At 43.8% G+C, this 15,338-nt stretch overlaps 1 protein-coding gene across 1 annotated transcript; it reads left to right on the top strand.

The window, feature by feature from the left end:
- Positions 1–5,498: 5,498 nt before the first annotated feature.
- Positions 5,499–12,169, top strand: LOC124174165. The gene is made up of 2 exons (XM_046553274.1): positions 5,499–6,014; positions 11,307–12,169. The coding sequence occupies exons 1-2, from the start codon at positions 5,555–5,557 to the stop codon at positions 11,657–11,659; spliced, it is 813 nt and encodes a 270-aa protein (XP_046409230.1). The 5' UTR covers positions 5,499–5,554; the 3' UTR covers positions 11,660–12,169.
- Positions 12,170–15,338: the final 3,169 nt, after the last annotated feature.

Below are 15,338 nucleotides of genomic sequence, written 5' to 3'. Positions count from 1 at the left end.
ACCAACTATTTCATATATCTTATGCGTTACAGAATAACCCTGTTATTTATTTCTATCGTCTCCGGTTACCCTGGTGAGAGAAAAATGATTTTCATACCATCCAAATTAGAAAGGCTTTCTAATTGAGGAGTTACCTCGCAAAAAATCCCTTCCTTTGGAAACAGAAAGTGCAACATTAGTGGCGAGGGAGGACACAAAGGCCGGCTGCTGCTTTCCGTCTCTCAAAGCAAATATTTGGCGACGGCCGAGCGGAGGCGAGAGTGAGGGAACCCCCTCCCCCCATCTGACTCAGCGGCGCCACGCCCCCCTCCTCCCACCGGGCAAACCGCAGCGGCCGCGCGTGCGGAAAGTAGCAATTTCCGAGGGAGCACCTCTTACGCGCGCGAAGCCATTGCTAATGAAAGACGCTGAGTGATGCATTGCCGCGCGATAAAAAATGGAATGGCAATTTGGAGAGAAGATAGACGTCTATTTTCTAACGATGAACGATTTAGAACCCTTCATCTTCGATGAGGGCCCCTCAGATACAAGAGCGAAAAACATCAAGCAGAGTATACCAACAGACAAGAACATCGGTTGAATGCTTTATCAAAGATAAAAAAACAGTTCTCCACTCATTTACCACTTGCCAGACACCATTTACGTAACTCTTTCATTCATAGTGGAGCGTAACATGCAGACGACATTAGCATAAAAAGAGAGACGCTCGCGGTATTGGATAAATGACTATCTCCGACGGCCACGAGTTAAAATGAGACGCTAATGGCACGAAGGCGATGAGGATCGCTTCGGTGAAACGCCCGCGGCGGCCAGCACATGTGAATTGGAGCGATGGACGATGAGCTATCCGCGAGGGATCACGGATTGCGCGGCGGCGGCGACCTTGCGCCCACTCGAGATGGTCACGGCGGAAACACAACAATGCCGCCCTTGGAGGCGGAAGGAGGGGCAGCGGGAGGGAGGGGTGCCCCCCCCGGGGGCAACGGCATGCACCCTCCTGCCTCTCATTGCGTTTCTCGGAGACGGGGTGCCACCCCCGAACCCACACACCGAGAACTCGAAGGCAACAAGGAAAGAATAGCAATGGCCGACACCTCGTATATCATAAATGGAACCGAATCCACCAATTAGCACCCATTCTAAGTTGACAATCGCCCGGCATCAAATTCACGAGAGGAAAGAAGTTTTCAATTGGCTTCTGTTTACCTAGACAAACTAACTACAATACCTGTTTACTATTACTAAACGCCATAAAATACAGATTGAAGCTAATTATAGTATCCATCACAGTTTCATGAGGAAGGTACACTCGAGAAGTATCATCAAATTTTTATACAGTTATCGTTTATTTTATTCACATTAGAATAACCTGAGGGATTAGTGAAGCTGGGATACACAAACGACGTCTCTCTCGCTATTGAAAGTCAGGGAGATTCGAGTAAATTCTGAATATAGCGGAAGCTGTCATGGAAGAATCATAAAAAAAGTTAATAACAGCAAAACCGTAAGATAAGGGCACTGGGGTGCTCAAGAAGAAAATAAATGAAAAGTAGTATATTGGGAGAGAAAGAAGCATTATTCCACCAATGTAGGGAATTCTATCATTTTAGGTGGAAGAAATAGAAAGGAGCAGGATCAAGCAGGCTAATGCGGAGCTACAATAAAAATTAGAATTTAACAATCAGAAGTACAACCTTAAAATTAGGATTAGTTTCTTATAGCGTACGTATGGCACGGAATGTCATGGCTACAAAACGTTAACTTTGAAACAAGAGAATAAGAAGACACTACATGCATTGGTACCGTCGTGTAATACACGTATAGGACTCAAATTTGGACCATACATCTGTGGTAGTGGACGACGAATGACAACGTCAGCAGGGAGCACTGAATGTGGATTAACCAATCCGCCATCACTTACATAGTCTCCGTGAGTTCCACTCGGTGCAGGCAAATTGTCTTCGAATCTTACAGAGGAAGACATTGCGGCGTATTTGAGTACCCGCCACTGTTAAATGACCCAATGATGACTCGTCGTAAAATAGGAAAGCCATTTTATCGCAGACCGATATAGGTGGCACAAACTTGATTGGGATGCTGTTTCCCCGTAAAATATCGAAACGAAAACCGTGAAGAAATATAACACATATCCGGTGTATCGCCCGAATAAACTCCCATGACATGGACTCCCATGACACCTGTAGCCATCTTTGTTACGATGGGTGCCCCGTTTGTCTCGGTCGTGAGTGTACGTTTTAACCTGCTACTAATCTTTGCTACGATGGGTGCCGCGGTTGTTGAAGTCTCCGGCATGTCGCCCGTTCACGTCTCCTCCGCATTCCGGCTGGCCACCGCCCCAACGAACGAAACGGCGGCAACCGGTCGGGCCCCACCCTCCGAATATCGCCGCCCCCTCCCAATGGAGGCCAACGGCATTGACCGAGAAATACAAAATGTGTAATTTCAAATCCGCCCGGCCGCTCCAGAAAAAGAGGAGCAGACCGAATTGAGAGAGTGTGTGTGTGCCGGACGTGCCGCTCTCCGCTTTCTCCGCTCCCCCCTGCACCCCCCCCCCCCCGAAACTCTCGACTCGCACGAGATGGAGACGGCATGAGATGGAATTGCAACGAACTCCCTCGGCGAAAATCGCGAGACGGGGGCGTCACAAGAGAGGCCGTCAGGTTGTCCGCCGTGGCTTTGCATCGAGGAGCGCCAAGCAAGCGCTTTGATTAAGGCCACGGCATAGATGAGGAACCACTTCGTCCCCTTGACGCTTTATTAGCGTTTCCGCATAGAATGCATTTTAATCAGTTTTCAAAAATGCCGGCAGGGGGCAATCAGTACAGGGCGATCCCTATATTCTCAATATTCGTAAAGTAGAACTTGAAATTGCGGGGAATTCCATGAATCTATGAATGCGAAAGATAATATCTTCTCGAATAGAAGTTGTGGTAAACAGCCCGAAAGAAATATTACTTCCCCCTGAATTTCGGAAAGCTCTACCGCAAGCGTCGTGAGTGGCGACCTTCGTGTAAATCAATTAAGTGAAAGGATTGAGCCAATGGGAATAATTTTGGCCAATCCTAACAATAAGCATTAAAAAATTAAAATCCATGTCTCATTCATTCCATTGGCTTAAAGGTAACGTACAACAATAGTAGCTTCGTCTAATATTATATACCAAATGAAAGAAAGGCTACTTTAAATTTTGCGGAACTGCACTACAATTACTTCAGGAAAAGAATTAGGCTGAGAATTAGGTCCGTGACTCTTGGTTCCACCCCAGAAAAAAATATAACTAACCCCAACCATGTGATAGAAGATAAAGCAAAAGCACTTACAATGTTGATTGGGAGAACTTCAGTGACGATTGAAGTTTTTCAACCACTCTTAAATTTTATTCTTTATAATATTATTATTATTATTATTCAGGTTACTTAAGGGTCCTGTTTATTTAGAAAAATAGACTCTATAATTAACGAAGCGTAAATATGATAGATTCTGGACAGCAAAACAAAGTTCCTAATCTTTCTTGAGCACACTATAGAAATTTGTTTTTATTACTAGAAACGTGTTGCAATGTTAAAGGAAAGTAAAATTTTCAAGATGTCAAATTTATCATAATACTCCACAATAAAGGTCACATACATGCTTGGGACATTGGGTCATCAGGAACGACACCAATTGAAAATGTTAACGGGCATTGAAATAGAAATTATTTTTAAAAATGCAGAAAAACAATATGAACTCAAAACAATACAACTTCGATATTTTACAGCGCATCAAACACGACAGTCAACTTACAAAACGTACAATGGAACATATTAACTTCAGTGAATAAAAAAATGAAATAAATGCCGATCTCTTTAATTTTCCTGAGAATATAATATGAAAACGAAGATATGTAATGCTTCGATCTAAAAGCAATGGTCACAACTGAATTTCATAATTAAATTAAAATTAAATTAATTGAATACAAATGCAATAGGGTTTCAAAATCACACACTAAAGGCTCATGAATAGAAAACAGATTTTTTCTTTCATTTCATCGACGTATTTTAATTTCATTTAATTAGAGAATCATGACTGCGACCGTAATCCATCAACACCAGCAGAAAATATTTCATAAAAGTTAATTAACAATGAGTAATCTTTGCGACTTGAAACGCTAGTAATTGGGCTTTGACCGCTAAAGTGCCCTAATGCGTGATTCGTCAGAGGAGGAGTTTTATTGAAAGAGTCAAAAATGATGGAGAGAAGCGAATATTTCCCTGTACTCTCATTTATGCTTACCTACGGAAATGAGGCGCGGGTGGAATGACACCAGCGGAGGTATCAGTGGTTTGGGCTTTCATAATGTTCAAAAACAAAATAATGATGAGGATCCAATGGCTTGACTAAGTAATGAGTCGGTCCTAAGATGATTAGGAGAGAAAGGAAGCCTAGAGAGAACTTCGATAAAAAGACGCAACAACCTTGTCGATCATATTTTGAGTCTTGGAGGCCACATGAAGACAATCGTATAAGGAAAAGAAGTTAGCAAGAACATTAAAGGGAGACATCGAACGCAACATATGGAACGGGCAAAAGAAAGATGTGAAGGAGAATAAATACGTTGGCGTGAAGATAATAGCTGATTGGAGAATTGAGTGGAGAGTGGCGTCAAACTAATCTGAGGATTCTTAACCGGTGATGATGGTGATACTTTCAGAAGAAAATAAATCAATTGGCAGAATCGGAGATCCATGGCAACATGAGACGCAGAAAACAAGCATGGTAAAAAAAACTTCAATTAAATGCATCGCCTTGAATATTCTATCTTCTCCGCCGGCTACGTGTGCAACATAAACTCGTTCATGAGTGTATTCCATGAAACCCCTCGAGGTGAACAAAGCAGAGGTTGTTTCTTTGTTTTGTGTCGAATGGACGAAAACGAAAATCTTTTCGAGCCACAAAAATCTAAGGGAAGAGGAAAGTTATGACCCGAAAGGAAAAAAGTAAGTCACTGGTCCACCAGGGACCATTCTTCTGAGCAAAGGACGCGGGCGAAGGAGGGGATGCTCACTCATGAGAGGGGAGGGGGCAACGAGAGGCAAAGACTCACTCCACGGAGGGGAGGGCGATATTCGCGGGAATACGTATGCACGGATTGGGAGGAGGGGAAGGCTTCTCTCCTTCGCAGTGCCTTACTTCTCACCGCTCCGTCGGGGGGTGGGGAGGTGCACACGATCCCCCCCTCCCCCTGCTCCCACGTTTCTCTACACGCACGCACATCTTCCCATCAGCCCCCTCTGCGGCTGGCCAACCCCTCTCCCACCGGTCTCGTCTGGGGGCAACAACATCTCTCTCCCCGTGAGCGGGGAATGGATTGGGTGCGGGGGGTCGCTCCCGAAACGCGGGTCGGTGGATGTGTTCCTGCGGCCGGGGTCAAGGCGCACGTAAAGGGGGCCACGGGGGGCGGGCACCCTGGTCCCCCTCTTTATAAGGACCTCCTCGCTCACTCTCCCGTCATTCGCAGTCTGTTCCTCCGCTCCTCCGTGTGCTCTGTGCCGACATGGGATCCCGGATGCTTCTTCTGATGCTGGCGGTCGGCCTGGCCGCCGCCTTCCCCGCAGAGCCCGAACCGGCGCCCGACGCCCTCGGCAGCGGCATCCGCCTGCTCGCTCGCGTCTACTCCGAGTGCTCGGCAAGGGCCTCCACGATGCCCTGCCTCAAGACCAAGGCCGTGGCCTTCCTGGACCGCGCGCTTCGACTGCCCGAGATCCCCTTAGCGGAGTCCGTGTCGCTGGTGCGCGAGGAGAACGAGGTGGGCGCCGCCGGGGAGCGGGATGGCCGCTCCATGGCCGCCGCAGAGGCCGAGCTGGAGGCGTCGCTGCCCGCCGACGATGAGGCCAAGGACGCCGCCCTCGACGAAATGCTGCTGGAGCGAGTGTCTCGCTTCGCCCGCTCGCACACGCTGCAGCTGAAGCTTCCCCAGCTGGCGCCCAACGAGATCCAGAGGAGCCTGGAGGAAGGTGGGTTGGCGAGTGCAAATCGTAGGAATCACCTCGCGACCGTGCGCCGACACCATTGCGATTCGCGAGTCCTCACTCGTCGACGGGATAAGCCACGCGCAAGTGCCTCTCAAATGACGCATACATCCATCCCTCTAAACCGCTCGTCTTTTTTGGTGACGCATTGATCCGTTATAACTTACGGTGATTTCTTTAACTCACAGAGATGACCTTTGTCAATATTTCCCTGCCTTCTAATATGGAAATTGTATTTGAGCAAATACAGAAATATACCCTATAATTTTAAATTGATAAAAATTCATCAAGATCTATTATACTTGCCCTAATAATTACATTCTTCCGGGCTAGGTTATCCAGGAGATAACTTACCCCGGAAGAAATTTTCCGAAACACACCGGAATAGCAGGAGGCATGCGTCATTTAAGAGAGCATCTATCGAACTTCACAGTCATGAAACTCCAAAAATGTGCATTTGCAATAGCACCGACTCGACCGATTATAGGATAAATTGGATTTTTCATTATACATTATTGAGACATACCTTTCGAAAAGCAAAGTTTATGATAGGCTCATATTTATCGAATAGAAATGCTGGTAAGAATATGAAAATGTTAATTTTACCTAATATGTAGACGACTTAGAGGCAAATAAATGATATTAAATTCGTCATATTATTAGAATGCCATAAAAGCTAATGGGCTTTTGAGAACTTGTAAAATGACTGTAGCTGTAAATAAATTAATTTATGATTACTTTCACGTAATTGGAGTTCCGGTCGGCTCAGAAAACGGAAAAAACTGATAAAATTCAAGATATGAATATTGAATTGTCCACATCTTGTGTAATAATATTTAATTTACTATCACTTATGGACGTCATCCTCTAAAAAACTTTTGTAAAAAAAACCAAGCGAAAATGATTAGTTTAGACTTATAATCGCGTCTCCGGTACTTAAATAATGAAAATCTTAACAGTGTATTGCCATTTGCCATATGCATTTATCTTTGCGACCTCTTACTACAACCAAGTAGTTCACTGTTACCTATTGAAATGTCTCGATTTTTTGGGGGTAACATGAACATTTTTAAACCTGAATAAAATGGTATTTTACACTTTTTTATTCATTCTTTGCACGCGCGTGATATATTTATATACGCCTCAAGCATTACTTTCACTAATATATTTCAAAATAAAGAGTTTAAAAAATTTGGGATACTATCCAAATGCGTTACAGCAAACCATCAAATATGTGATAATTCAATTTGATATTTAGAAATAGAGCAAAACTAACGTGGTTTCATAAGCATGAAATAATTTCAATAACATTTTCTCTGAAAACATTGGAAAAATCTCAATTAAGTACATCTCTGCGTACTTTTTTCTACCGAGAAACTCTTGGCATGGCTAAATAAAGTGCTAGAGATAATAATTATTGAAATTTACAAAAGGCGCAAAATTATTTTCTAAAAATTGCAAATGACTGTTATTTATTTGAATTGAAAGGTATTCAAATGCTAGTCTAATGGTTCCCTTGAATGTATATATATTTTTTTCTCTTATCCACTATAGACTGGGTGTTTTCAAAAATAGGATACTCATCTAGAAATTTACCGTCAATATAGCCTGTAACTCAATTCTAGTCTAGACAGTCATGTAAGGAATATAATATGTCCAATCCCCGCGTGCATTCTTTTGGGTTTTTGGAAAAAAACTGCTTATCGACACATTTCTCGTCATTAACATCTTCACGTCATCTACTTCAAGCTTGAGAAAAGAAAGGAGTCGTTTCCGAATGAGAAGGCATTTATTGCACTCTCACCGCGAGAAAATCGAATTCTCTCGTGATTGTGAGGGCGCTGTCATTGAACCTGCTCCTGTCCTGATTGCGCCGAAGGAAGGTCAGAGAGATGGACGCCACGCAAGGGAACTTGATTTCCATGCACTGAGGGTTGAGCGTCGCGGTTGAGAGCAGGTGGCTGGGGCACCCTGCACCCACGTGAATCACATTACTCCCTCCCACCCCCCGAGACGCAGACCCCCGTTAGACGACTCCCCACTGGCTGACAGAGTGACTGACTGACCGCGGCCTCGATTCCTTCCATCCCTCACCCATTGCCAGGGGCGGACCCACAGTGGGTGGATGAGTTAGGGGGGTGGGCGAGGGGTGGCAAATGTGGAGGACGTGGGACCGAAGCTAATTGGGGCGGATCTCCAGGTCAGACATCCCCCAAACATTCCTCAAATGACCATGAGACGACGCACCAATCCCAACCAACCGTATTCCGAGTTTTTTTATGGTCCAGTGCTTGCTTAAAACATTGACTCATCATCAGAATCCAAAAACATGTTGAATTATTTCGTCGAACTTTCTGCAAACCTCTCCATGTTTCTTCAAATTCTCAATAACTTGTCCTGCGTAACTCATTCGGGGCCACACTTTGTCTTTCTTCCTGTCCACATATCCGTCGACGGTTGCCTTCAACAAGCCATCATACCTCATTTTGCGGCCGGCTAAGTTCACCCTTCTTCTATGTAGGGGTTAAAGAAAATTTCTCTTTTCTCCCGACATCATAAGCCCATGCAGAAAATATCAAGATTATAGCCAGTCACGAAAACAGGTGTAGCAGGAATGATGCACCCACTTAATCCCCCTTTCCATGAGAAACCCTAAGATCCCATTCGATTGGTTCGCCTTAGGGATGACGTGACGTCAAAGACGCCCCCTTCTATCGCAGCATCACGCGTGAACCGCTCGGGGATGGGACGTGGAATAGAGGCCTCCATGGACCACATTCCAAGGCCATGAAGTAGGGTAGAGGGGAAGGGGGAGGCGTGGGTGGGAGGGGAGAAAGGGGTCACCAGGGGGCGGGCGGAACTTCCTCGTGAGCGTATTCGGATTCGAGGGACCGCATTCACATCCCATTGCGTGTCCACCTACCATCATTAGTTTCTTCGACACCAATTATCAACATCAAGAAGGATTTCCATGTTTTTCCATGTAAAATATTTATTAGATTACTACCATGGTTTCGACGCTTCGATGATCAATCAATGTACTTCTTGCCTGAGGATGACACTGAGCGTCAATGCAATGGTAGTAATCTAATAAATATTTTATGTGGAAAAACAAAGTTTAACTTTCATTCAGTATGAATAAATTCCACAGAGTAACGTCTCAAACCATCAACTTGGGTTGAACAATTGGAAGAGAGGGGCCACTTCGCACTCACCAGGTTGCACCTTCGATACGCGGCGTGCACTTGGAGGAGGCTTAGTTCTGTGAACAAAAGGAAATTCAAAGGAAAGCTGAACGAGTCGTCATAAACTGCAACGAGCGAACAGAGAGCGTTACACAGCTTTCACTAGAGTTGAATTTCGGAGCCGTGGGAGACTTAAAGAGGATGAGGGTTCGCTTTCCGCTGATTGAGCAATTGAGATATCTTCCGAAAGGATGCGAAGGACATCATCTCAGAATCTCATCATGTTTCTAGGTACGACATAAATGATAAATTAAGAGATATATTTCGCCGAATGGATAGTGATAGGATTTCGTTTTTTCCCCAAACAATTAAGGACTTAAATAAGCATTCTGAGGGATTCATAATTCAAGCATCTTTAAAGCGCCATCTCTTTTCTTTTTTTATAAACTGGGAGTATTCTCACATCTTGCACTGCAGTCCTATTGATGTGCGCTGACGGGTAGTAAGTGAATACACTGCTTAAATTGAAGATTAAGATTTTTAAAAACGATAAACTTACAATTAGATGGCCTCTAATCTCGCTAATCCATGCAAAAAATCCTGCTTGCATTTGCAAAATAATGGAATAATTACACTGCAGTTCTCTCCCAAACATGTTCCAAAGCTTTACGCGAATACTATCAAATGATCAAATCAACTATGCGCAATCCTCAACAGCTGATGAAAGGCTACGTCATGGCAGTCACGCTATTCGATAAAATTGCAAGTACTAATTCACCGAGTACCTTGCCTTAGAGTTAAAAGAAGATTCTCAGCCAGGCATAACAGCTCCTCAGGCAACGGTAAATTTATTTTCTTCGGGTGAAAAAATGATGAAATATTTTCATAAAACCGCACATTACTATCGATTACCTTGAAAAATCAGACATGACGGTGAAAATAAATATCTTAACCTTAAATCACTTTGAAAGCTGCTGCAACCACGTCAGTCAGAGAAAATTCATTTTTACCTCCAACTCTGTTGATTGATATATGGTACAATTTCACAAATTGGGGTATAAATGGAGATAGCCATTATATTCTGCCTGACAATGCCACTTGGTAGAATTATAACCACACATATCATGATTACGTTAGTACATTTCTTGGTAAATTACTCATTCTCCGATTTCAAAGGCCCCAAAGTGGCTGTTATTGGTGAAAAGTGATTCAATTATAAATTCCCAAAAGCTTCGTCATGCTGCCGATTGCTACTGTTACATACTACTAGCTGGCGTCATCAGTTACATCATGTTACAGCTGGAGATGCCGTGCCCTGTTGAACGTCAGAACGATATAGAACTTTTAGTCACCCACTCTCACTCACCGTTTCAACCCGAAGGATCTTAATGAAGGGTTTTGTTGGACCTCACCCCATACTGAGCCACATGCGCATGCATTTTATGCTCAGAGAATAAAAAATCAGTTCCTTAGACACCTCGCACAGCGAAAAGTTAGGTTGGGGAATACCAAGGCTTCACCCAAGATTCGAACCTTGGATCATTCGGTCAGCAGCCAAGATCTCTGTCCATTAGTCTTCTATAATCCCTGGATCTCTACTCATATTCCAGGAATAAAATTTATAGTTAATAGTCCATTAATATTTGAGCATCAAATGGACGCACATGATGAAAAACGAGAAGGTATACCGATTAACAGAAGGAAAAAGGGAATTGTGGAGCAACATACGCCTGAGAAGTACCCAGAGGAAGGGCCATTAGATTAGGCATATTAATTACGAGGGGAATGTAATCGATGGAAAGATTGACAGAGATGTCCCCGACGATGACTGAAAGCTATCTACTTGGGAGGTAAAAATGGACACGGGGGCCTAGAGGTTTGAGAAACAGTGGCTTTGGAAAGGGAGGAATGCAGGTGTACCCAACTTAGGATTTTCCTCCAAAGAATGAATGAAAAACATTAAATCAGCCGCTTGTATCGTACACATTTCGTAAAGCTACACTTCCGTAGACTAACGCTTGAATCCATTATTTCCGATCGCTCTCTTTCCACGCATATTGATGGCATTTCTTCCCGTGTCTGTCTCCCACAGGTCGCGGCAAGATCAAGAAGATGGGTGGCGTGCTGATCGCTGGCGTGCTGGCTAAGCTGGCGGCCATGATCCCCCTGGCTATCGTCTTCCTCTTCCTGCTGGCGGGCAAGGCGCTCATCGTGAGCAAGGTCGCCCTCCTCTTGGCCGGGGTCATCGCCCTCAAGAAGCTGTTCGCCTCTAGGCCGCCCCCGGCCCACCACGACCACCACGGCGGTGGATACAGCAGCAGCGGCCTCGGTGGCGGCTTCGGAGGCGGCGGTGGCAGCGGCGGCATCTGGGCCGGAGACCGTCGGTCCGTCGAGGAATATGCCCAAGGGCTCGCGTACCGCGCCCACGCCGACCAAGTGGCTTAGAGCCCTTCCTCCCCACAGCTGCTCCTCCACTCCTCCACTGAATCTTTCCCCGCCTTCACCTCCACTCATTATCCTCCCGAAAAATTGATTTTTCTGAGACTATTCTCTTTCGTATGACACTATATATTGACAGCCAACTTTTTGGAATGTTACCAGCAATATCTTTTCGCGTATAATACTATCCTTTCCGCATTTCAATCAGTATTCATTGGATTCCTTCCAATTGCTCTCATCATGCTTAATGACAGATTAATATCTCGTAATTTATTGACTGTGCCCCCTGTGATGACGTACTAATTCTAAAACAAAGGACAGTAACTTGTTTTCAGACGGACCTTACGGGTATTTTCACACCAGATTCATAAAGCTCTTACAACACTTACTTTGACCTGGCCTGCTAGCTTTGCCGTCTTCAATTACCTTTACAACTACTACTGCAACTTCTTCTCCTGAATGCTTTCACAGCTCTCATATTTTTTATCGCTTAATTATTAATTCGCTTTGAGCTACCCAAGTATATACAGAACTCCAAACATAACCATCAAACGTGAATACTTGATTTACCCCATCCGATGACTGACTCTGACTGATTTTCTATCTTCATATCACATACGCCACTTCCCACCCCTACACCTAGCATACATAGATCTTAATCCTTTGCTTAACACGCCCCTAGTTCACAACATTATCTAAAGCAGCATCACATCATCCCAATACCATCCGTTGTATATAGACTCCTCTATCCCCTGACAATAGAATCCCAAACGTCGATCGAGTTCTTTACAATTGCAAGTTTGGGGTCACTTCTTGTCTCTTCGTTAATATTATTATTAATGTTGTTAATATTTTAATTTATTGCTGTAAAATGAAAGCCACGTGATGCGTGGCTGAGTGATTGATTTATCAATTTATTTCGCGAATATGGTTTTACGATATTCGCAAATAGTCCATATCGTTTTCATTCCGTGTATATGCCAAATAAAATATTTGTGAATATTAATCAAAAGCTTTATATTCAATTTTTCCCATCTGCAGTCAACCCAAACCGTGGAGGTAAGATGCGCTCCATGCGTTTTCAACGTGAAGAATTAACCTTTCACTTATAGAAATGTTGCTCCTCGTAAGAAAAGATTTCTACTGGCAATGAGCTGTGAGTTTTAATATGGTAAACAAATGAATGGCGGAAGTAGTGTCTTTTTCCACTCTAGCTCATGATAAATCAGCACAAACCCTAATCGGTACCAACTTTAATACTTAAATATACAAAAGAATGTGTTAGTGGATGAGACGTGATTTGGAAAAGGAAATGGAAGAAGAAACCTGTAAAGTGCGTTCGCGCGATTACCTCATCACTTATACGTTATTGACAGGATTGCAAGACAGAGGCACAGAGCACTTACTTGCTGAAGCAATTCTATAACGTCATCAAATCTAAGGAAGACACAGTGTTTCTTCACTGCATTGGGGTTTTGGAACGCACTCTACTCCTCAACAACGTTGACATTTCGACCGCCGTCGAGTTCCGAAGAATAGGAATAGATATCTTGATGGAAACTTGAGCTCATTAGGTACTTATGGATAACAAATCGCCCTCCAAACCTAATATGAGATGGAAGACTCAGCTTGAATTCACAACCTTAAATTTCAAAGAGTCCTTGAAAACTAAAGAAAATTACTCTGAGCTTGATTAAGGCGGAGACAGGGCAAATTGGGGAAATTTAGCGATACACGTCATTCCTCTCTAAGTTAAAAATTAAAGATATCCCCCTCTTACTCTAAATTACCTTTATAGATTCCAAATGCTTTATTAGACTTATCATCAGTAAATGGGACAAGCTAGTAATAGCAGACTGTGAGCAAAGATGCCACTAAAACTCAATGTTGAAGTAAGTGGATACAAGTCAAAGTATGAATATTCTGGAATGGAAATGGCCGCACGGAACAGTGCAACTCCTCGTACAGCACTGATCACACCGCCAGTTCTCCATCAAATCTCAATCGGGTGAAAAGATGGCGTGAATTCAAATTCATCTTTATAACTTGTGAGTGTCATAACCTTTAAAAGCAAATATTAACATGGAAGATCCTACAGTCGGCCACTTAGTACACTATTATTCACAGTGCATTGAAATGAGTTTACTAAAGTCACAACTAGCGACGCTGACGGTGAAGAGATCTGAATGTAACGGAGAAATAAGTAATAAAAATAGGTTGGTCATTCGAAAATAATATTGGAGACGATATTATTTATCGATTCCTCAAATTTTATTCCTATTCCTCGCGAGTGCAAATGCAAGTTTGAAAATAATTAGAATGTATTTAAATCTACCCTCATCTCCTCATTACGAACATTTTTGATAGCCAATTAATAAGCGACCGAAGCGGCACCATAAATGAACGCTGAAATGAAAGGACGTGCAGGTGCCTCGCCTTGAAAACATCAGCCCAACGTCACTTCCCTTCCTCCCGCGGCACTCTCCTCTTGGGCTCTTCCAGTCCGAAAACCGTCCAAAGCTTTTGCTTGAGCGTTTCGCGAGTCCAGTATAATCGAATCTTGCGTGTGGGCACTCATATCCTCCGACTGAAAGTGGGTCTGTCTCCCTACGAAGCAGCCTCTCCATCCGAACCGTTTCCTGCTAATGTCTCCCCCCCCCCTCCCTCTCTCAAATTAGACGAAGCAACCTTAACGGTAACAGCGCCTCTGGCCGACAAGAGGAGAAAAAGGAGAAGCTCTGTTTTTTAGGTGGGGGGCGGGGAGGTCCCACTTCTCGCACCTCGGCGGGTGCGTGAGTCGTCGCGTTGCTCTGAATATCATCGTCATCGATGGCCAGCCCACTTGAGGGAGAGGGGGGTGTCGGGGGGCGACTCTGAATGGCTCCACCGAGACGCCACGAGTTCAAGGAAAGAGGCGCGGGCATTGACAAGAGCATGGGCGAAGCTAGACTGAAATCTACCTATCCTATCTACAGTCAGATCTAAAAGTGAACAATCAGCGCAAAAATGGGGGTTGAGCTTCTACGGCCTCGGAACTGAAGAAAGGTAATATGTACTCAATTGGCCGCATAATATTTGCCCCATTCTACGTCCAATTGAGTATTACCTTTCTACTTAACAATCAGTGCTCCTATCGCGCATCAATTGTGGAATCGATTTAAGGGAACTCATTTTTCTAGTTCTCGTAGTAAAGATCGGTAAATATTTTTTATTAATTGAAAAAATACATAAAGCTAACGTCTCGGAACTGTAAAATTCCATTATCAAGCCATGAATGAAAATCCGATAAAATTTATTGATATTAAAACATAAAAAGCTTTAACCATATCTCACAATAATTTTGAATGCGAAAATAATAAAATTACAAGCGATCCCGAGCATTTCCTTTGCTGAAGGTAAAGGTGAAGATATGAATGAAATCTATTCAGATAAGATGACAGCTATCGTAGTGTACATACAGTTGTTTTTTATGTGTACGGACGCGTCGCCCCAATGGCGGCGTTGGGATTTCCCATTTCCTTCTCTTTCCATTGCCTAACCTCTTTCCGGTGGCGTCTCAACGCGGCGGCGCACAGTGGTCCCAAATCGAAAAAAGCTGGCCAAAAGTCATTTTTTCGAATTTTCGCGAGGAATTTTTGAATGTTGCATAGAGATTCTCCAGCATATGGTCTATAATATACGTAAC

The sequence above is a fragment of the Ischnura elegans genome, chromosome 2 (genome assembly GCF_921293095.1).
Source record: "Ischnura elegans chromosome 2, ioIscEleg1.1, whole genome shotgun sequence".
In the NCBI taxonomy this organism is placed as follows: Eukaryota; Metazoa; Arthropoda; class Insecta; order Odonata; family Coenagrionidae; genus Ischnura; species Ischnura elegans.
This window is presented reverse-complemented; position numbering and strand designations above follow the sequence as displayed.